The sequence below is a fragment of the Adelges cooleyi genome, unplaced genomic scaffold, assembly GCF_023614345.1.
Source record: "Adelges cooleyi isolate 19-005CV unplaced genomic scaffold, UGA_ACOO_1.1 ACOO_flye_CR_arks_rails_tigmint_CR_PRNA_574, whole genome shotgun sequence".
Classification (NCBI taxonomy): domain Eukaryota; kingdom Metazoa; phylum Arthropoda; class Insecta; order Hemiptera; family Adelgidae; genus Adelges; species Adelges cooleyi.
The window spans coordinates 5,034,326-5,056,545 of record NW_026096268.1 but is presented as its reverse complement, the minus strand read 5'-3'; the positions used below and the strand labels follow the sequence as shown (position 1 = coordinate 5,056,545).

Sequence of the window (22,220 nt, the reverse complement as noted above, 5' to 3'; positions counted from 1 at the left end):
TTAATAATTAATATAAAATATAATTAATAATTCATATTCTGAATTTTTATCATATAATATTTCCTTTAGCTCTACAGCTACAGCCAAATAAAGAATAAAATGGTATATTATCAACCCTTAAATTTGTTAATATTATTAGAACAGTCCAATATTCTGTTTTGATAATTATTGTTTTATTTACTGTTTCAAATCGTAGCCATAAACTATTAAATTTATTTTTAAATACAAAAAGAAATATTAGATTTTAGATACTGAGTATTGTATTCAAATTAATATCATGAATAAATCGATTGATATTTGTAAAGCTTCTGTAAGTATTTATTTATGTATATTACTTTGTTTTTTATAATTATTTGTCTTTTTCTTAAGTAAAATTCATTATATTACACATTTTTTGTTGGATAACCTCTGATTGTCGAATGACTCGGTGAAACCGACTAATGTTAAGATCAAAAGGAGAAACATTGTTATTAAAGAAATTGATAAAAAAGCTTAAAGGGTGTTAATGTAAATTATGAAATCATTATTGGATTAGAATACTATAAAGATGTAATGCATAACTTAAAGGTTTAAAAGTTATAGCACAGGACCTAGAATAAGATGTTTTGTGTTATTTTTATACCAAATTGTGTTTCGGGAGTTACAAATTTCTGACATGATGAACAAACCAAATATCAAGAGCTTATCTGTATAGTTCAAATATACACTTATAAAGGCTTTTATCGATAAATATTTTTGCAATGAAGGAATAAGCTTTGTTAAATGAAAAATTTTATCTCACCAAAACATCTACAATTTCATTCATAGTAACATTATAAAAAAAATCTTCATAGATAAACTCTCGTTTTTTAATTTTACCCCATAGGTAAATATGTATACAAATTGCTTAGTTTTCCAAAAAAGCACATTTCCAAGACATGGTTTACTTGCCAAAAAAATGGTGATGCCCTTCTAATGATTTATTTTTACTCAAATCCGTAATGCACTTACTGTGACCTTATTTGGTGAACAAGGAAGTAAATTTGTTAGTAATGTAGTATTATAAATTAGTTTTTTTTATTACTACTTTTGTTGATAATGTATTATGTTGATTAGTGGTATCCATTGATGCTAACATTATGTAAATAGTAACTTTTTTGTTATTTTACAGCTGGTTAGCTTAAAAGCAGAATTTTTGCGCAAACAAGAAGAAGCGAATAAAGCAAAAAGTTTTTCTGGTGATACATTCATTCGTCCTGTACCTGGTGCTAAAACACCTACATGTCTTCTTGAGATTAATAAAGGTGTTGAAAATAGAAATGCCAAAGATTTAGAACAAAAATTCGAACCAAGTGATGATAATAGCTTAAAAAAATCTCGGTAACATGATTTTTCTTTCTTTCACCAATATACCTAAATTACTTTGACATTTCTGTATTATTAGAATTTGGAATAATTTTTATTATAAACACTTTTTTAGTTAATATTAGTTCTAAATTATAAAAGTGTAGGAATAATGTTATTATTTAAATATATATTTTAGGGATATATTGGCAATGAAAACTTTACTTTATGATAAATTAGTTAATGGCGAAATGATAGCAGAACAAGATAAGACATTTTTAGTTGATTTTAAACAAAAAGTAAAATCTACCAATGATGCACCAGCTAAAAAAAATGAAAAAAAGACACAAGAAGATACTATTTCTGATTCAGAATTAAATAAATATGATTCTGAAGGGGATGATGATTGGTATGTTTAAAATGTATTACTCATTATGATTTTTTTAAAAGATGTTTTCCTTATTTTTAGGATTGATTACACAGATTTCTTTGGTCGTACTAGACGATGTTTAAAATCAGACTTAGAGTTTTTTAAAAAAAGAGATCAAAGAATAGAAAGTGAACTAGGACCTTCTCCCAATGATATAAAATCAACTATTAATTTTAAAGCTCAAAAATTTGTGAAAGAAGATGTGATTTCAGAAAATATATCTGAGGTTGTCTCTTCAGATATACGTAGAGAGCAATTTCGTCTTAAGTGGGAGGAAGAAGAACAGAAACTGGCTGAAAGAACAGACATTCATTATGAAGACATAAGATTTGACGGTGAGTTTAATTGTTATACATTTTTCTGCTAAAAATACATGTATAGGTGGTTAAAAAGTACACTGCTTTGAATATTTGTGAGGTGTAAAGGCCAAAAGGACCTCTTGTTGCAAAAATCAAATTTTGAGTTATTGGTTGTTCCAAATTTTGAACATGTTGAGACTATAATCGGTCTCCTATCTTGAAAATTGGCTGAGTTATATTTGTTTGAATTATTTTCGAAAAATGGGTTTTTTTAGAAAAAACCCTTTAAAGTTTTAAATGTTGCCAAATTTTTATTTTACATACTTAAGTAATGGAACTGAACCAAAAATTTAAATAAAACGTCATTAAGCAGATAATATAATTTTTCTTTCTCTAATATTTTTCCAACACATTGTTTTGGCCTCTACTGCGATTTGGATTCTTGCGACAAGTGGTTCCTTTTCCTTTTCCGCCTCACATTTATAGTAAACATAATCTGGCCGCTTGGTAAGACAGTGGAGTATTTGTCTCAACTAGAATGTTTTTTTTTTTTGAAGAGTTGACGAGAAAATAAAATTTGTTTCAATTAAAACTAGTTGAGACCAAAATAAATTGGATTTGATTGTAATCTTAATCAGTTGAACCATATTTGGTCAGGGCTGATTAAACCTATTTTGGTAAAATAATCGGTGTATCAATTACATCAAAACCAAATAGTTATAACAAAATATTCAAGACTAGTGAACCGAACTAAAAAAATACTTAGTCAACCCGAACAGCTTTAGTTGAAGTGTTGATTAAGACTTAAGAATATAGATTTGTCACTAAAATTTATAGATGGTCACCATCTGCACTCTGTAGTATTATTTAAAGTTTTTGAAAATTAAAATGTTTGAAAATGAATTATTTGAATTTTAAATGTTTTAAAATTCAAACTATTTGATTATGAACACATGTACATAGCACATGTACTAGCATGTATATAGTTTTTTCTACAATAAAGAAAAATATATATTTTTTTAGGCAATTATTTCAGTTACAAACCCTTGTAAAAATGATTTGATATAATATATTCAATATTTGGCATTTCCCAATATAAATGATAGTATTTGTTTTTTTATTAGTGTTATCCATGAAAAGAAAATATTGTACTTGGCATTATTTTAGGTGTAAATTCATCTTTAAAGTTGGTGGTCTTAAGTACTAGTAAAAAATGTATGCCTCACAAAACTACAATTCTAGATATAATTATTGTACACAGAGAAAAAGAATACAACAAATAATGGGGGGGGGGGGGCTTATGTTGCAATGGGTACTGAGGGCGCCCTTATGACAATTTTTCAGGAGAGCACAAAGTTAGCTATTTTATAATAAGAAGTTCCAATAGCATTGTCATTCTTTGTTATATTTATTAAATTATAATATTGATAAAATATCAAAATTCACTTAAATTTCCAAATTCTTGAAAATATTGATTAATTTAAAATTAACATTATTGGAAGGTGGATAAAAAAAATTTTAATTTTTAGAGTATTAAGAGGGTAGGGTCGATCTCTCGAGTACCTAACCCCAAATTGTGTAACTTTTTTTTTTAAGGAAATTAATTTTTGTAAAAATAATAGTGTAAACAAAAAATAAATTATTTCCAGATACTTTCTAAAAAAAATTATCCAGTTATTGATATTTTTAAAGTAAATATTTTTATTTTGCTTAACTTAAAAAATAACAAATAAAATATTTTCCACAGCCTTACTTATAAAATAATACAAATTTGTACATAATCACATTGGCTTTTTCTTTTAGTAATGTCAAGTCTAGTCTAATTGTTTTCAAAAATTTCTAAGAAAATATACACTTAAAGTAAATTAATTAACACTAATTATTTAAAAAACTGATAGTTAATATGGTATTTAATATTATACAATTTATTATTATGAATTTGGTTGGAGTTATTAATTTTGCTTCAGATTTATTAGAATTTGTATTTTCAGTATTAGTACTTGTGGTAATGATGTTGGCTGTATTTTGTTTTTTGTTTGATTCGGTCCAATTATCAAATAATCCACTTCCATCTTCTATAGCTTGATCTAAATCTTCGTCATCTGATAAAATTGGAACAGTTGTTCCTACAGTCGCATTATTGCATTTATCATTAGCACAAAAACAATATTCAATATTATTTGCTACTTTACAATCTTCGATTGAATATTCATTGCATAACTTTATTACACTAATACCTTTAAATAAATATTGGAGTACATGTATTAGGCAATGTTAATCATAATTTAATTTACTAATTTAAGCTTACTTTACCATAAGTTTTGGTGAGACATCCTTTATATCCCAAAGGACATTTTAATGTAAAATTTGTAGCTTCGTTTGAGCCACAACTTGGTATACTTTGTAGATCGATATCTGGAAACATGTTGTGGATTTCGGAAGCTTCAGTGTTATCAGATAACTGCTGTGGACTACAAATATAACATATCCTATTGGTTTTTAAAGACGCAGCATTTGAAAGGCCTGTAAAATATTAGTAAAATTAAAAAGCAACAGTGGTGATAAATATTAATTAAAGAAATTGTAGATGTACGGATCAGGTGTTTCGAAAAAAGATTAGAAAACATTAATATTAATAAGTAAAGGTCATAAAAAAAAAGTTGTATTTTTCAAAAAAAAAAAATCTCCACTTATTACACAGATAATGTTGCAATATCACTAATATTTAACCCCATTAATAAAAAAAAAACTACAACAATACTTACTCGTTTTCGTCGTACAAATATAAAGAACACTGCATAATGCATAATATTTTGCTTTTAAATGACCTGTGTTTCTAATGAATAACGACCATTCTACAGATTAATATAAGCTCTACTTAACATTAAAGATGTAATTTTTTTGTGTGATGCTATTTCTTATAAATATTATATGACTAAAGCACTCACGAAGTGAGCAGTCCACTTGTTTTTTACAAAATAAAGTTGTTTATATATACTACCTTTTTAGGGAACATTAAGATTTTGTGCTTTTTTTCGAGAAATTATTTTTGTATAGTATGAAAAATAAATAAATTTATCTTCTCTATTACAAATATTTGAGTACCTATATAATATTGATTTAATCCTTAAAACGACTAATAAGTTACTTATTTTTTGAAAAATTAGGATTCTCTCAAATTTGTTTAACATTGATGCGGAGCGAGAAGGTATTGTTTTTACATGGATGTGTGTTTTTCTTGTTCTTTTTTGTCTGGAGTCTGGACTTACGATATTCATGCTGAACCGATTTCTTTGTATAGCAAAATTATAGATCAGAAATCTTATCTTAAAGGTTTTTTGCATTACTATTACTGTTCCTATTTATAAACGTGTTTTGATATTGTTTATCGTATAAGTATAAAATTATAAACTTGTGTTATCATCTGTATATCTAAAAAGTTATTTTAAAATTGTTGTTAAAAAGTATTAGTTTGTATTTTTTAATCGTATTTAAGATTAAGTGTTCCATTTTTAACTATAATTTTACGTTTGAGTGAAATATTTTTTCAAAAAAAAATGCATGGTACTTCGTCGTAGTAGGAAGTTAAGCTCTGGTAGATAACTTACGGAATACATAATATGAGAATGCGTAAACGCCAAGAATTGTATTTTATATTTCACTATAGTATGTATGTTTTATATCACTAAGATTCTACGTTATACGTTAAGTCTATTACCCCAAGGCCCAAACCCCTTCCATGATCCTTTTAATGTTGCATTTCCTTTATTTTACGATGCGATTTATATTCGAAGGAAATAAGGACGATGTGTACACATTTATTATGATGTCGCAGATCGTTAATTTCTTGCTCCGTCGTTATATTTGCGTTAGATTTACTAGAATATATATTCAGGTATAGTTTGGTATTGAGTGTGATGTTAGAGCAGCCGACTCCTCACTAAATTGCAAAAAAACGAAGAAATTAAATCGTATACAGAGTTATATTATACCATTTACGAAAAGACCTACTCATTTATTAAGCGTATGCGTAAAGGGACTAACTAAAATACACTGTTGTAGACAGTAGTCAGTTCACAATTATTATTGCCTTAATGACTAGTCGGTTTAGGTATTCAGTGTTTACACAAGGGAACGCATACTCGCCGTTGTAATGTCCTATAATAACCCAGCTACACGGAAAATAATTTTTTTAGGTATTTAATTTTGTTTTCTATGAGTCACGGATCCATATCGATATTATAATAGGCTGCACATTGAGAATCGATCACTGCGGCGCTATGTGATGGAACTGTTAAAAAAAGTGGTCTGTCTACTTTTTGTTGCCGTTAGGAAATTTACATTTAGAAAACCACATTATTGAATTACATTGCATTATTATGTTTAATGCGAAGAATTGACCAATAATATTTATATTTGAAATAATTACCTATTTTCCAAGTTAAAAAATTTGCTTTTTATTAATGTTCGTAATAGCTTTGTAAATTGACATAAACTAAATTATCATAATAAAAAAATAAAAATAATGAGCATTCAATCATCGTTAACGTGGATGATGAACGACTTATCGTATGTTTTGATTAGTGGGAGGCCCACTTAAAATAGAATTCTTGATTCTTCAGTATACCTTAAGCTTCACAATGAGATCATCATATTATGTTAAACATGCGTGTTATCATGCGTGTTTTGGGTAGTATTAACGTTAATATTTTATTTTAATTCGTTGATTAGCCGAATTCCGGTTATTTGCTCATTGTTTTTTACGGTTTTAAATTGCATTTCTCGTCGTAACCTGTCCGATGATAAATTATTGGAATACTTAAATTTACGACGTTACTGGGCCCACGCAAATGAACTCGTTTCTAGAAATATTCAATGAAGAAGTCAATAAATAAAACGTTCGTAAACATTTGAGTTAACATACCTTTTGAAAAAATCGAGTTCCTCGGCTGGTCCGTAAGCGTTAAAAAAAACATTTTTACGACGTAATTCATTTCCCTAGAGCTGTTATATTAATTTGTCAATTATGATTAAATTTCATTCATATCGCTTTTGAGCTGTATTTATTATTCCACCGTTTAATATTTCTGCCAGTCGGATAATATGACCTACACAATATATTTTTCAAATCCTTGTTTTAAGCTTTGAAGACAAAAAAAAATGTTTTCTCGTTTTTATATTTTTAATGAGAGACATACAGGCCTTACTAAAATTATATTTAGTAATTTAGTATGTAGGTATGAAAAAAAGTTTGTTATCTTGAAATTATATCATTTGTTTACTTAAACATAGGTTTAAATAATTGAAATATAAATGTATTTATTTTAATAATTGTAATTTGTCTACCCAATATGTTGTAGTAATATTGTTATTAAATAACATCTTATATATTTTAGCGATGTCTTCATTATATTTGTTAACTCGATTACTTTGTTTGGACAAAAATATACAGTATACTTTGTTAAAAATGTCCTTATGCAAGTTCTATTGTATAAATTAAGTTGGTATATTGTATTGGATATATTTTGTGTTTCTGGTCAGTGAACTCGGTACGGATTAAGCTATCCTATATAAAACGATAACCAAAAAGTTCTAAAAACTTTTGTAAATTAATTTGTTTACTCAAGTTTGTTGTAACTTTTAGCTGACGCCTTGACATTATTCTGTGTTACACGATAACCAGATTAAATACATTTACGAAAATTGCATAGTCACTTACGAAGTCAGTAAAATAATAATAATATAAATAAAAATCGTATTTGGTTGTTTATGAACATAAAATCACACAAAATACTACCACTACCAGTGTAAAAATATTTACTAGTATTATACGTGTACATAGCTAAGACAATCTTTTTTTAATAACTCGGTTTTTATACATTTTTCATACTGGTATTTAGAATGGTAGAATAATATCTAAATTAAAAACGTCTACAAGCACTTATATAGTTATACTAATTATTACTTATACGTTTTACACATTATACAGGGTCAAAACAGCTATGTTTATTTTTTAAACATCCTTGTGTATATGCACGAGTTGTGTGTTCAGTTTTGTTTATAAACCTCAATAATACGTAAATTTATTATAATTGCCGTGTTATTTTAATTTTAAGTTCACTGTGTGGTAATAATATAAACGTTTATTATAATATCAAATGCATTCAACGCATCGTTTTATTGTTATGCTAAAATCTAATAAGGTATAGTTGTGATCTTTGTGTTAGTAACGATTTAATTAATAATATAGATCGACCTTAAATTTCTATTGACCTCTCACATATATGAATTTAATTAGTATTTTATTGTATTGGGGCCCGAAAGTACCTACCTTTATGCGTTAATTATTGTGTGTTTATAAACTACTTAAAGTGAATAAAAACATTATACTACTTTAGAATAACTCATTTAAAATTATAAATGCTTATCTTTCCGGTTTTTAATTGAGCTAAATGATAATATTTTTTTCTCGAGTTATAATATTAATTTAGTTAGGCAGTTCATAATTTTGCAACACTTTATTCCGTTTGGTTGTTAATATGCGCCTTATAATCTATAGAATTTATCAAAAATCTCACCTATTACCACCAAAAGAAATGCACCGTAATAAAAAAAACATGTTTTTCTGCTTATTATTATTTATTTGTAATTTATGATCATCACTCTGTATTATCAAAGAATGCGCCTACTTGATTATATTTAAATAAAACATGTGAGAAATGATGTGGTAATATATTTGTCATTTAATATGTTGTGTATCTACGATTTCGAAAATTAATATTCTGTCAAGTTTGATTAAAATATCTATCTCTCTTTATTATTTATGTCCATAACATATATTTTTTATACGTAATATGTTAGTTATTTGAGGCTAGTAGGTATTCGCTAAAATATTGAATTTTTATAAAAATAGCTTTTTATCTTATTGAGGCATAAAAAATATTGTAAAACATTCTATTTTCGCATGGATGCAGTAGTCATAATATTATTATTAAAAAGAATAATAATTTTTCGTGTGAAATAAATGCGAAGGGCTGGCAAATGGATACGGTAAACAAAACTATAATAATATAATTTTATGATGTGATGGTCCAAACATTTTTATTAGTGGTATTTATTTATTAACGGCGATGTTGCACGATTAAAAACAAATATTTATCAACTTACTAATTATTGTTATTAGCCACAAGATCGCAGATTGCATCCATCGAGCGCCAGAAAACATTTTTCCTTCTGAATGATTTGGAAAACCTAGCGATAAATCTAAGATGTTTTTAAAATTAAAACAAACATACTTGGGTGCAAAAATAAACTAATTTGTTTAATAGCACGATACCAATTTAAATGTCATAAAACGTGTAACACTGGTAGATAACTCGACTCTACGGTTCGCACGTTTACTGAAAACTATAATATATGTGATACAATCGTGTGTTTAGGGAACCAACGGAGGAACAGCTCCCTCTCGCCAGTTCCTTCTCTATGAGGCCGGCTATAGTGACGGCGGGGCATACCGCCACCATCTCGTGGGGTCGGCGCATAATGTTGCTACACAAACAATCAATTAAAGTGTAAGGCAAAAGCTTGTTTCGTTTATGGCCTACGGGCATTATCGCATAGCCAATTTGTCTAGTGTTTGCCCGGTAGTGGCTATAAATCATATGGCATTGTTTTAACTGCTAAGAGATTTATACTATTTGTTAAATGAAACCAATGAAAAATTGTAAGGACTAGGTTAGGGGTAGAGTTCTTAATATGTCTAATAAATCGGCTCAATACTATAATTATTTTAGTTGCACTTACGCACAGATATTGATTTTTTAAAAATGCGGCCGGTGTTTATTTTTTTATGCTTTTGCAAAATATAGTAATATATTTAATTGTTGCTAGCAGTGGTGTGCGCAAGATTTTGTAATAGGGGGTGGGCTAATCTAATCAGGTGAAGGGCGTAAGCGTATTGTAAGAATACATATTTTTTAACGAAAAAATATACAAGAGATTAATTTTTTTTTTCTTGTAACTTATTTTTTATGCAACAAACGACGGTGAAGTACGCTAGATAAATTATGATTTCACGAAAATAATTTTCAAGTATAAAAAAAGAACAAGGAAATTAAAAAAAAACAAATTAGATATATATTTACTTATTAGCGTATAACATCTAATGTAAGCAAGTTTTTTAATTTCAGTCTAGCATCTATCCCAAAAGTTATTTTATTCAGTTATTCCTTTAAAACTATGAATGTAATATAGTTGTTTGACGTGAGTAACTAATGTAAATTCGTTCAGCCGTCGAAATCTGATTTCGCCATCGTGTTAGACATAAAAAAAACAAATCAATTTTTGAAATTAAAAATTTTAAAAATCTCATTCGTATTATATTAAATATGTATGTTAATATATTATTAATTATATTACTATTTTGTCATAAGTTGATAAAAAAATAACACTTTACAATTTGTTTTCATACATTATCAAAGCCAATTAAGAAGGGGGCATTGATTGTTGATGTTGAGCAATCGAAATCTACGAATAAAGTTTTAAAGCATTTTATCTATAATTTAAATTTATGAAATTTGATAAATATATACGTCGAATAAGAAAGAATATATAATACGTAGATTGAATAAAACTTATTTATGAAAAATAAAAAAGAGAAATTGTTGGTTATATTTATTTTGTACAACATTGTTGACGTCCTACAATATTAGAACAATGCTTTTGCACATTGAAAAAAATAGGAGAACGTTATTGTAGATAATAATAGATTATTATCTTGTCTTCTGATATAAAAATGTGTAAATCAGTTGTTATTTGTATTGACAATCATAAAAGTTAAACTAGAGTAATCTAAGGTAATACATACATCCATAAATAATCGTTAATAAGAGATCAGTTAAAGAATTTTATGGGCGTAATTAGATCCGGGTATTAGGACGAAGGGGGGGGGGGGTGAGAGAGGGGCTGAAGGTCTTTCAGTACACCTACAATTAAAATTATTATTAGTTATGCTCTTCAGCCTAGGGCGTCTTACAATTATGCAATTTTTACCCGGATATAAATTGATTAATTATTGTTTAACATTAAACCCTTTCTCGTTAGATTAAAAATTATAACTGGTATCTAGCTTATGAGTTATGTGTCTTAATACAATAATATAAATATAACTTTAGACGTATAGTATCATGGGATTTATTAGTCTTTGGCTGTATTATACTCGTAATTACCAGGTATTCTTCATTTAAGATACTAATTAGTAATTATATCCATTTTTTGTAATTTAGAGGGTTTAACAAGACGTATATAATGAAACATTTGTTTAAAATAAAATATTGAAATATAAAAAAAATATATCCTACTTTTGATCGAATATGTAAATGCATTGTTTAACTGTACCAAGTATTATAAAAATTAAATAATTTCATACCTACAAATATATTATCATGTGCATACATAAAACACACATGTGTATAGTGTATATTATTATATTATATTTATGTCTATTAAATGGTAAAGCGTTTATAATTAGTATAACTGTTTGCAGAGGTTCGAGAACATGGAGTTGGATATTATGCATTCTCAACAGATGAAAAAGAACGGCATAGACAGCAGGCCGAACTTAAAAAACTACGTGAACAAACAAAAACCTCACAAAGTACAGTACAAAAATTAAAAGAAAAGCGTGCAGCACAAATGGCTGCACGACTTAAAGCTGTGAAACGAAGAAAAAAAGAAAAATTAGGTCTTCCTTTAGATTCCAGTTCTGGTTAGTTTAGAAATATACTTTGAAATAAGTTATAAATGTATTATACGCCAAAAAATCTAAGTATTTAAATTATTATAAAATGCTACATAGTTTTTTTTAGCTGATATGGAGTTAAGAAGGGTTTAATTTAACAAATAATAAGGTTATATTTTTTTAGATGAAGAAGAGGTGCCGCCACCCAAATGTCCATCTCCTGAAATTATTGAAGATCTTGCAGCACAACAGGCCTTTGAAAAATTAAGGAAAGCTGCTCATGTTAGACCATGGGACATTGGAAAAGATGGTGTCCAAAAACCAGGTTTGACAATTGTGTTCAATAAGTTTAATATTACTATACGATTATATTTTAAACATTCGGATTTATTTTTAGTGATGACTCAAGACGAATGGAATGAAAAGCAACGGAACGAAAGGCAGACAGAGTTTGCTTGGGATTATGGTGGTACATCAAAATCTGTCAATAAAACAGATCAACATTCTGATGAAGAAGATGACGATGAAATGGTAGGACCATCGTTAGACATGTTCACAAAAGCAACAAACCCCAACATACAAAGTACGACATCGTTCAACAGTTTTAAAAAGAAGCCCATACACAACGAGTTAGATGATGAACCAAATACTGTGAAAAACAAATCTAGTTTTGACGACAGTTTTGACAATTTGGATAATATTCCATTGCCTGCAGAACCCAAAAAAGGAGCAGAAATTGCTCCGCCCCCTACATATGAATATTATGGACCTAGTGGTAAAGGACCTAGGGTAGTTGATCGCCTTGTAAGTGCGAATGAAATGAAGGATTCAATTTCAGTTGGATTAAATAGTATCGCAAATAGTAAAAGTAAACATCGAGAAGTCAGAGGTATTGTTGAGGAAAGCTAAACTTGTGATAACTTAAATAATATTTTTATTTTTTTTGTAATCGATTGAAAATTATTTGATTGTAATCGTGAAATATGAAATAGTGAAATGTATAATAGTTGTACTATAAATACTTTATTTTATTAAAACAATTGTGCTGTTTTAAGTTCTTAAACCCATTATCTAGCTTGTATTTATGATATAAACCAAAAATTGTTTTTAGTCATACAATAGTTTTGAAATAAACAATAATTAAAAAATAATATTTTTACAAGCGACATAACATTAAAATAATTTATTTTAAGAGTATTATTTAATATTTACTGAACAAGTTTAAGCTCTTTAGATCCATTCAGTAAACTCAAAAATTATGCAATGTTTACGGAATGAGAAAAATATAGTAGAGGTACTTTAAACATGTATTATTATTTTGCTAAAATATTATAATATTCATATAAACTGTCAAATCATGTTACATTGTTGTTATCGAGGTTGCTCAAAATGGCTGTATAATTTTTACAAATTTTATAGGATAAACTGATATTATTTAAACAAAACTCACAGCTCATAATAAAATGTACAGAGGGTAATTTCCTAATATATTCATGATATATTGTTTGTATAATTATTAGTTTTTGAGTTTTACTTACCAATTTAGTGTAGCAATTATTAATTTTCATTTTATATAGAATAAAATATTTTAACTTAACTTAATGTGATAAACAACATGAGTTAGGAATTGGTCTATATATATCCAAGATGCTTTCTTTTTTTCGAGGTTTTACCAAGGTCTATTGCATCTTCCATTGTCATGTTTCATATAGTCTGTGGATCAGGGCAGTGTTGGTGGGGGGGGGGGGGTGGACAAGTGGGGCTCATGTCCAAGGCATCGCTCTTTAAAGAGCATAAAAATCCAAAATGGTAATAACTAGAAATTAATATTTTCAGAAATTACATTTTGGAGTAAAAAAGGCGTGTCGTCTTATTAAATTGTGTTTTCGATCGAGGCAGTTATCGCTTTATACTTTATAGTTTATAGTACTAATGAAGTCTTAAAAGCAAACAAACTCATGAAAATAAAACAAAATTTGATTTTGTTTACTTTTATATGCAATATGCAGGGTTGACGGACCTAACCTAACCTAAGTGTCCCATTCAAATTTCAAAACATTTAAAATGATGAAGGAATATATCAATTAGTGGGAAATTTTCATAAAATTAGGGTCTTGTTTTAGACAAAAATGTATGAAAAAGTGCACTGGTCATTAGAGGGGGTCACTATCAATTTTACGAGAAAAGGTTAAAGGGCCTCGCTTCGTAATTTGCCCAGAGCCTCGCAAATCGTAGCATCGGCCCCGCTGTATATTATTACTTTTGATAACTGCTACTGAATACTGATTATATGAAAACACAGACTTCTATATTAGTTTAGTGTAGACTGTAGAAGTCTGGTGTATCAATCATAATTTAAATATCGCCGCGTTTTCCAGGCAGTACACTTATCAGTTACTGTACACTGCAGTAGTCCGTACAGTGTTGTCGTTGTCACGACTCCATACGGCAAACGGCAAACCACAGGTCACTGCATACTACTACCACTGCAGAGTGCAGGCTGTTGTCGCCTGTCCCTTAAGAAATTATTCACGTTCCTACGTTACCCGTCCCGTTTTCTCGATTCCGGTCGACCCAGACCGACCGATTACCGTTTTAGGTCATTAGTGTCGCGCACAAATTCAATTTTCCGCCGCCGGCTCCTCGTCCCTGGACCCTGAATTTATCAAGGAAAGGAACCAGGACGAGCACGAGATTAGTGATCACAAAATTCCCATCACCCCGTCATATCCGGTATTGCGATTCCCATTATAAAAGATACTGGTAAGTTCACCACATTGGTCTCGTCGACGGTGTCATTGCTCAATCAAATTTATTGCATTTAAAAAGGTACGATCGAGTTAAAAAAAAATTGGATTTTCATTTAGGTTATGTTTGTTCAATATAATAATTCAAACGTAGGTATAAATACTATTAAATTGGAATGTATCTAGTAGGTATGTGCCATAGACAATAGTTTTAAACTTAAATTTTAGGATATAGTATCTGGTATGATCTTGGTTTTGTATACATTTCATATGTCATGTTTGGTTGTTAAATCATTAGGTTATTGTAAACGTCACTAGTGCAATTTGTTAGTCGTACTTGAAATAGTAATCTAGCTTTAGATTGTTTTAACGTTGATACTTAATTTAAATAATATTTTTTCAATGCAATAGGAATTTTTTTTAGGTATTTATGATGAATTCAATTTTATATATTATAGTGTATCTTCAATTTTTATTTTATGAACTTGGAATCTGTTCCCCATTCATAAAATTCTCTTTCCCTACTAATTTATATTTAGTAAAGCGTAATACATATCTAGATTATTATTGAAAAAAATTATATAGGCTGTTAATTTGTACGTACTGTAGTTGTATATGTGTAGTAGTAAGTATACGTATTGTTTTATGTGTTAATTTCTTATTGATTTATGCAACATTGATACTCTTTTCTCATTAATTATTTATTTAAATTATCATTAATATTCTAATAGCCAGATAATGGACAAACATTTAAATTATTATTTTCAATTTAAATACAGGTTTTACCAAATTAGATGTATCATTGTAATTGAATTCAAAATATTTGGATTTGTACTGTTTTAAAATGGAAGCTGCATCTCCTGTTTTAGAAGAATCTATTGCCAATAACTCTAATCAGGTAAACTACAAGTACGATTGTTCTCGACTTAGTTACGTTTACTATTTAATTATTTATAAATGTTTTAGATGTCTGCTAATGATGTTTCGTGTGGTGCGAATGATTCTGCATTACCTTCAATAAAGTGGAATGACTCTACTGATAGCAATGTGTCCGTGGCTACTCAGGCTTCTCAGGATGTAGAGATTGCTGATACAAATGTGCCGTCCAATGAAAAGAATCGTAAGAAAAAAGATCGCCATCTTGCTCAAGCGTTAAAAACAGTTTTAAACAGTATGAACTCGCTCAACACTCCGGAAGAGAAATTAGGAGCTCTCTGCATTAAGTATGCAGATTTGATGGAAGAAAATACTAAACTTAAAGTAAAATTTAATATATACAATCAAAACAATCTATGATTAAAAAATGTGTATCCTTAGACAGCTTATAAACAATCTGAAAAAAAGGCATCTCAAGCAATCACCGAACGTGATGTAGTAAGAGGTGAAATGAACAAAGCCATAATGACTCGAAGCCGATTAGAAAGCTTATGCAGGGAGTTACAAAAACAAAATAAAGCTATAAGAGTAAGACAGTTTATATAATGTTTTGATTTTGCTTTAGAGTTAACCACATATTGATATGATATATAGGAAGAGAGCCTGAAGCGTGTTAAAGAAGCTGAAGATAAACGTTTGGAAATGACTAATAAGTTTCAAAACACATTGGGAGAAATTGCCACAGTGATGCAACAGAGCAGTGAGAAAAACAACAAACTTCGAGATGATAATATAGATATGTCTTCTAGGCTTAAAAATGTGTGTGAACAATACGAGCTTAGAGAACAGGTAAATGGCGCTGTAAGCACAATACAATTTTTTAATTTTTTTTTATTACCTCAAAGTTATTGGCAAATTGTGTTAGTCAATTTGTAAATTTATTCAATTTTTTAGCAAGTAGTTAAGTTAGCAAAACAAATTGAACTCGAGACTCAATTATGTGATGCCAAATTGGCAAAAGCAAATATGGAAATCAGTGTAGAAAGAGAAACTCTACTAACCGAAAAGACACACTTATTGAAAGTTAGTAGATAGTAACATAGAAGTTGCAACTAAATTACTAAGTTAATTATTTCAACAGGAAATAAGACAATATCAAACAAGAATCGAAGAAATGCAAGCAACTGAAATTGACCTCAGAAATCAAATATCTTTGTATAATGAAAAATATGAGGAATTTCAAAATGCTCTAGCACGCAGTAATAAAGTGTTTGCTGGTTTTAAAGGAGACATGGAGCTGGTAATCATACAAATTTAATATCTTGCTATGCTTTTATATCAACTAAAAAAATTGTTTTTAATGCTGAATTTTTTATAATTTTATCTAGATGTCAAAAAAAATAGTCAAACAAGAAAAAGAATCAGCTAGTTGGAAAATGCGTTATGAACGTTGCCAACAGTTATTGGATGAAATGACTAATGAGCGTGGGAGAATGATCAGTGATCTGTCCGTTGCAACCAGACAGCTGAGTACTCTACAAAAATTGTGTCGCACATTACATTCTGAACGACAGACATTATTGTCTAAAATAGAAGAGGGGAAAAAATCATCTGAAGTGCCTACTGAAGTAATATCTGGAGAACTAGCTGAACGACTTACAGATATAAGCATGTGTACAATGGCTGATTGGTTTGCAAAAACTACTGATCCAAAATCTAAACGTAAATTGAAATCTATAATTTTGGCTGGCAATGTGCTTATTTGGTGATCATATTTCAGCTGATGCATTAAAAGAAGAGCTACAGACAGTCATGGAAAATGAGTTAAGATTAGTTAAGGAATCAATCGAACAGCAATTCCAACAAGCAAATGGCGAAGAAAATATATCACCTGAATCTCCAACGTCATCTCAATCACATTTGTCTGATGAACCAGCTTATGATACAGGAGTAAGCAGTAGCTCATCAGTAAATGGTGACAAAGTGGAGCGTCCTATAGAAAATAACATTAAAAGTGATGCAATAGATGATGATCAATCAAAAGAAGATGACACACAAAAAAAAAAGGTAGATAATTGTTTATAACTATTGATAAAATCATCATATTGTGGTATCTCCAATTTTAGCACTTTTGCTAAAATTCTTATATAACTAATTTATGTCAACATAAACAAGTGATGTAAAGCAAACTTAAATATTTACATTCTGTGTAGTTTAATGAAAAATGTAAGATATATCCGTATTCACGGGAAGTCAATTTTCATTAATAAAACGACTATAACTAGTAAATCATTAAACTAATACAAATAAACCAAATGTTTGGATGATATAATCAAAATTAAAATATTGCTCATAGTTTTGTGACTGTAATTTTTGTTTCATGGAACCTTAGACGACACAATAAATTTTAAAACAAGCATAAACGCCAAAACTCTTATAAAAAGGGATACAAATTTTGATTATGAATTTTTTATTATTTTTCAATTTACATAATATATTTTATTAGTACAAATAAATATAAAGTATTAGTTATTATAACCACAATCAAATAAAATCCTTTAATGTGTTTTTTATTTTTTTTATTAAGTTATTTTGTCCCTAAATAATGTATGTTTTGAAATACTGCAATACAATTATCTTGTGATGTATAATTAAATTGAATTAATTTAGTTGTAATTATATTATTCACATAGAAAAAATATAATTAAATTGCTGGGTTTTTAAAAATTAGATTTTGTAATTCTGTATTATATTCTGAGCCTATAAATGTTGTGTTTGACTTTTTTCATTTTCCAAAAGTTTTTTCAAGTAAATTCTATTTACTAATGTTTAGGTATTATAATTTATCATTACTTTTTTTTTCATTACTAGTTATCAAATCAAGTATAGTGAAACTTATCTAAGAGGATCAACGAATCTGAATAAATTAAAAACCTATACAGGTTGAAATTTTAACATGATCCTGCTAAATGGCTTTGCAGTATAACTAACTTAGACTGAAAACTGCTTAATATGGAATTTTCTTTCTGTCTTGTGTGATTTATTCTTAGTCAGGTTTCACGATAATAACTTATTTAAAAAAAAATGATTTGTTAATTTTTAATGTTTCGAAACTATCACACATGTTTAATTTTTATGTGCTATATGCTAAATAAATAAATAAACCTAACTATTGAACCATTTAAACTATTTTACAAAACATTTATTTGTATTTCTTTTGATTACTTTTTCAGGAATTGCAATCCAAAAGGAAAACTAAGAAAACGTAGAGTTTGACTCAATCATATGTAGTAATTTACTAATGTTAAATTTTTAATTATAAAAACTAAAAACTGTTTTCACTGATACGTTTTTTATTTTATAATATTGGGTTTTTATTTTAAAGCCATCAGAAGTTATATTTTTATGCATACTACGAGCCTTATATATATAAAAACAAATGTTGCAATTAAGAATTGTAATATTAGTATGTCGTTTTAATATTGGTTAATATAATCAGTAATATAAATATTGCTATTATTAATATATTTGTTTTCATTTATTATAATAATAGTTCTTATTATTTATTTTGATTTCCTTATTGTTTAAAACATATATAAAATATTAAACAAATTGGCGTTTATATTTTTAACTATTTATAAAAATACGCTGAGTAGAGAATTTTTAAAATTCATACATATATCTACTGCTAATGTAAATAATAGTAAGTAGTGGAAAATCGTACTTAGCACAATTAATTTATAGTTTATACATCCTAAAAATGCATTTAATCAGTACATTTTAATAAACTGATAAATTGAAGATTTAAATTTATGAAACTTGTGTTTTTTTACGATGCTAAAAATTATTACATCCAATGAGTGTGTTTTTTGTTTTATTTATTTATACTTTTGTGATTGTTAACTTAAGAATTTTATAATAATTGATGCCTGATGGTTAATTATTGTAAAAATAGGTTTGTTAAGTAATTAAAGGTCAGTATTGTACAACTAACAGTTTGAAGTATTACAGCCATGGTATTATATTATACAAATTAATTAAGGGACCTGTTATAAAAAATCGGTCATTGAAGTCGTTATTCCCGAAACAACTAGGTAAATATGAAACATTACTTTTGGGTTATCGTGGAAATATAATTGATTAACACTGTTGCATGCAAATTTGTAAAGTAACTAAAATGATTAAATTACATTTGTTTGATCACTTAGTGTGTTTGTTTTTTATATATTTTCCCATCCAAAAATGTGTTTGTTTTACACTTAATTCTATCATTATAGTGTAGATGAGAAGAAACAACTTGGTACTTGCCACCCGCTTAACTCATTAAAATGCAGGTGTGATTCTTTAATTAGAACAATGGAGACACGTACATTTTTGTTAATTAATGAAAAAAATATTTTGAATAGTAACTATAAACTAATTTTCTTGGTATATAAATAGTATTATGCAAATATGTTTATATGTTTATTTTTTTATCGTTGAACTTTTTTTCGGCTACTTATACTAGTTACAACAACTATTTCAAGTATGATCATAATAATGTTGGCTGACTATACTATTTCACCATTCCATACAACCATAATGCATCACTATAACAATTTTTAATGGCTATTCCTACTTGCAGTCTTTCCAATTAGTTAATTCAGGAAGAAACAACAAACGTACCTAATACCGTTGATTATAAATAATATTATTCATAATCAATGCTAATAACTATACAAGTTTTATTAGGTTTGTTTCAATGTTTTTCGTATTTTAACAATTTTTGAAATATTTACAGGGTATTTGGTTACATTTGCTCTTTGCCAATATTAAACGATTTTTATTCATTTGAATCAACCTTCATATGAAGTACAATTTATTTTAACAATTACAGTTAAAACTAGAGCCGACAATTCTACAAGTGTATTTTAAATACACGCGTAGAACAAGTTCGTGTAGATTTCGTGTAGTTCGTGTCCAATTCACGTGTAGAATTTCGTGTACCTAATTAATACACGTGTAGGACCCAAGATTCCACTAACTTGACCCAATGGCCATAATACTTTATCTTAATGACAACCATTAATTAAAGAATAGTATCACGTAAAATTAGAGGTCTTATTAAAACTAACAAACAGTTGTAAGAATACGTGTAGTTGCAGGTACACGTGTATTTACTTACACGTGTAATCGGTAGCTCTAGTTTAACACTTAACAAAGTAAATAATATATTTGTGTAGTTACACTTACATTCATGTAAAATGGCGATGTTCCTACATACATTTTTAAAAATAAATTATATGTCTAGCATATCAAATTATGGAGGAGGTTGTTAAGAGGCCTCACGACTGTGATCTATTAAGGGGTATTATATAGGCAACTTTTTACTAAACCATTTATACTAAAATTTAAAAAAAATATATATCTGTAACACACAGGAAAGAGGGGTTTATTTTGATATTAAATTATTTTTTAACAAAAAACCCTCGACATTTCCTGTGTTCCCATGAAGTTCGATTTCCTTTCTGAAAAAAATTTTGAACCCCTCATCATATTTTCTGTGGTTTTAAAGAAAAGATTAGCGAATATTTTTTCTTATTATTTGTTTTTGTTTTAAAATAATTTTTGTAAAAAAACTATTTTTAACTTTTCTAAAATATTGGAAAAAGATAACGAGGAATTCATAACAAATAACAATGTTATTATTTATCTTGGGTTGAAAATCCAAAAAGCCTGATGAACCGTCAAAAGCCAAAATTGAATTTAAATGTGACTGCCCCTTCGATAATGAGCCTTGGATCCACCACTGGTGGCACTGTTGTCTTAGTCTTACACTGCTATTACTGGAGATAGGTAAGTTTTTTTGTATAAAAGGAAAAATCATTCATTCACTTTAACTTAAGCACAATATTAATATTAAAGCGTTATGTTCACATTAAAAATTAATCTCGGTAAGTGACATATAGTAGGTACCTAACACAAAAGTATTTACGTACGATTTTACGTCGCTGTTGAGTATTGTGATAGTTTAATATAATATTTAGTAAGCCTGATGAGGCTCGGTGTATTTGTGTCGAAATGCAATTTGCTCTCGTTTTAATACGTTACCACCACCAAGGTGCAAAATATCTACTAATGCCTACTAATTACTAATTAATGAATACTGGTTTGACTTTTTTTTATCAGTGTAACATCACTGTATAACTACGTTATTACTAACTACTGTTTACGGTTTAAAATAAATAAATATTTTTACTCTTCAAAAATATATTCTGATTTTTTATTAAATCAAAATCATTACACACAGTTTCTTACTATCTAACATAATATAAATTAAGTATAATAGTTTACAAATTTAATTATTATCAATAGTAATAAAGTTATAAGAAACATATAAAAATAAATATAACATTTTTTTGTTGTTGTATATAGCTTCCTTCGATAACTTTTACATGTTGACACTGGAAGTCTGTCATCATCTTCAATAATACATATATCTTTTTTTCCTGCATAAATCACTATAACTTAACAATATATTTATATACTTTCACGGTACTATTGTTTATGTATACTGAACACAGTGGCGTAACTAGAGACTAAAAAGCCCAGGAGCAAGACATTTTTTTTTGCGCCCTATAGGTAATACCAATTAATTAAATATGTCATCAAATGTAATTATTGATTAAGTTATGCTAAAACTAACGGTAAATTTAACTATACATGTTTTGAATGAATATGTTCGGACTATTTTATATTTTATTGGTATTCGGACATATAATAGGTACCAATTTGTATTTTATAATTTACCTAGTGTTAAGTATTTT

General features: G+C 28.1%; 3 protein-coding genes across 5 annotated transcripts; 2 read left to right on the top strand and 1 right to left on the bottom strand.

Moving 5' to 3' along the window:
* Nucleotides 1–58: 58 nt before the first annotated feature.
* LOC126843164 (coiled-coil domain-containing protein 174) lies at nt 59–12,888 on the top strand. The gene is made up of 7 exons (XM_050580525.1): nt 59–310; nt 1,151–1,359; nt 1,523–1,732; nt 1,793–2,088; nt 11,597–11,818; nt 11,976–12,116; nt 12,189–12,888. Exons 1-7 carry the CDS (start codon nt 278–280, stop codon nt 12,698–12,700), a joined length of 1,623 nt encoding a protein of 540 aa, XP_050436482.1. The 5' UTR covers nt 59–277; the 3' UTR covers nt 12,701–12,888.
* LOC126843165 (uncharacterized) lies at nt 3,779–9,502 on the bottom strand. The gene is made up of 3 exons (XM_050580526.1): nt 9,220–9,502; nt 4,366–4,575; nt 3,779–4,289 (listed from the first exon to the last, which is right to left on the bottom strand). The coding sequence occupies exons 1-3, from the start codon at nt 9,275–9,277 to the stop codon at nt 3,928–3,930; spliced, it is 630 nt and encodes a 209-aa protein (XP_050436483.1). The 5' UTR covers nt 9,278–9,502; the 3' UTR covers nt 3,779–3,927.
* Nucleotides 12,889–14,241: 1,353 nt separating the features above from the next.
* LOC126843497 (alpha-taxilin) lies at nt 14,242–18,939 on the top strand. 3 transcript variants are annotated; one of them, XM_050581058.1, is made up of 10 exons: nt 14,242–14,554; nt 15,318–15,436; nt 15,505–15,798; nt 15,856–16,002; nt 16,069–16,275; nt 16,369–16,497; nt 16,556–16,714; nt 16,803–17,136; nt 17,195–17,481; nt 18,648–18,939. In XM_050581058.1, the coding sequence occupies exons 2-10, from the start codon at nt 15,383–15,385 to the stop codon at nt 18,681–18,683; spliced, it is 1,647 nt and encodes a 548-aa protein (XP_050437015.1). In that variant the 5' UTR covers nt 14,242–14,554; nt 15,318–15,382; the 3' UTR covers nt 18,684–18,939. The 3 variants fall into 3 exon arrangements, with proteins under 3 accessions (XP_050437015.1, XP_050437014.1, XP_050437016.1); XM_050581057.1 differs by having other exon boundaries at nt 14,242–14,620; XM_050581059.1 differs by having other exon boundaries at nt 14,244–14,620; nt 16,069–16,263.
* The last annotated feature ends 3,281 nt before the right edge of the window (nt 18,940–22,220 follow it).

Coding starts and splice junctions, on each gene's coding strand:
- LOC126843164 (XM_050580525.1), top strand. CDS start 278: ATGAATAAATCGATTGATATTTGTAAAGCTTCT. Junction 311..1,150: donor TTGATATTTGTAAAGCTTCT/GTAAGTATTTAT, acceptor GTTATTTTACAG/CTGGTTAGCTTAAAAGCAGA. Junction 11,819..11,975: donor TCCTTTAGATTCCAGTTCTG/GTTAGTTTAGAA, acceptor ATATTTTTTTAG/ATGAAGAAGAGGTGCCGCCA.
- LOC126843497 (XM_050581058.1), top strand. CDS start 15,383: ATGGAAGCTGCATCTCCTGTTTTAGAAGAATCTATTGCCAATAACTCT. Junction 16,003..16,068: donor AACAAAATAAAGCTATAAGA/GTAAGACAGTTT, acceptor TATGATATATAG/GAAGAGAGCCTGAAGCGTGT. Junction 16,498..16,555: donor AAAAGACACACTTATTGAAA/GTTAGTAGATAG, acceptor TTATTTCAACAG/GAAATAAGACAATATCAAAC.
- LOC126843165 (XM_050580526.1), bottom strand. CDS start 9,277: ATGTTTTCTGGCGCTCGATGGATGCAATCTGCGATCTTGTGGCTAATA. Junction 4,576..9,219: donor GTGGCTAATAACAATAATTA/GTAAGTTGATAA, acceptor AATATTTTACAG/GCCTTTCAAATGCTGCGTCT. Junction 4,290..4,365: donor ATGTCTCACCAAAACTTATG/GTAAAGTAAGCT, acceptor ATTTATTTAAAG/GTATTAGTGTAATAAAGTTA.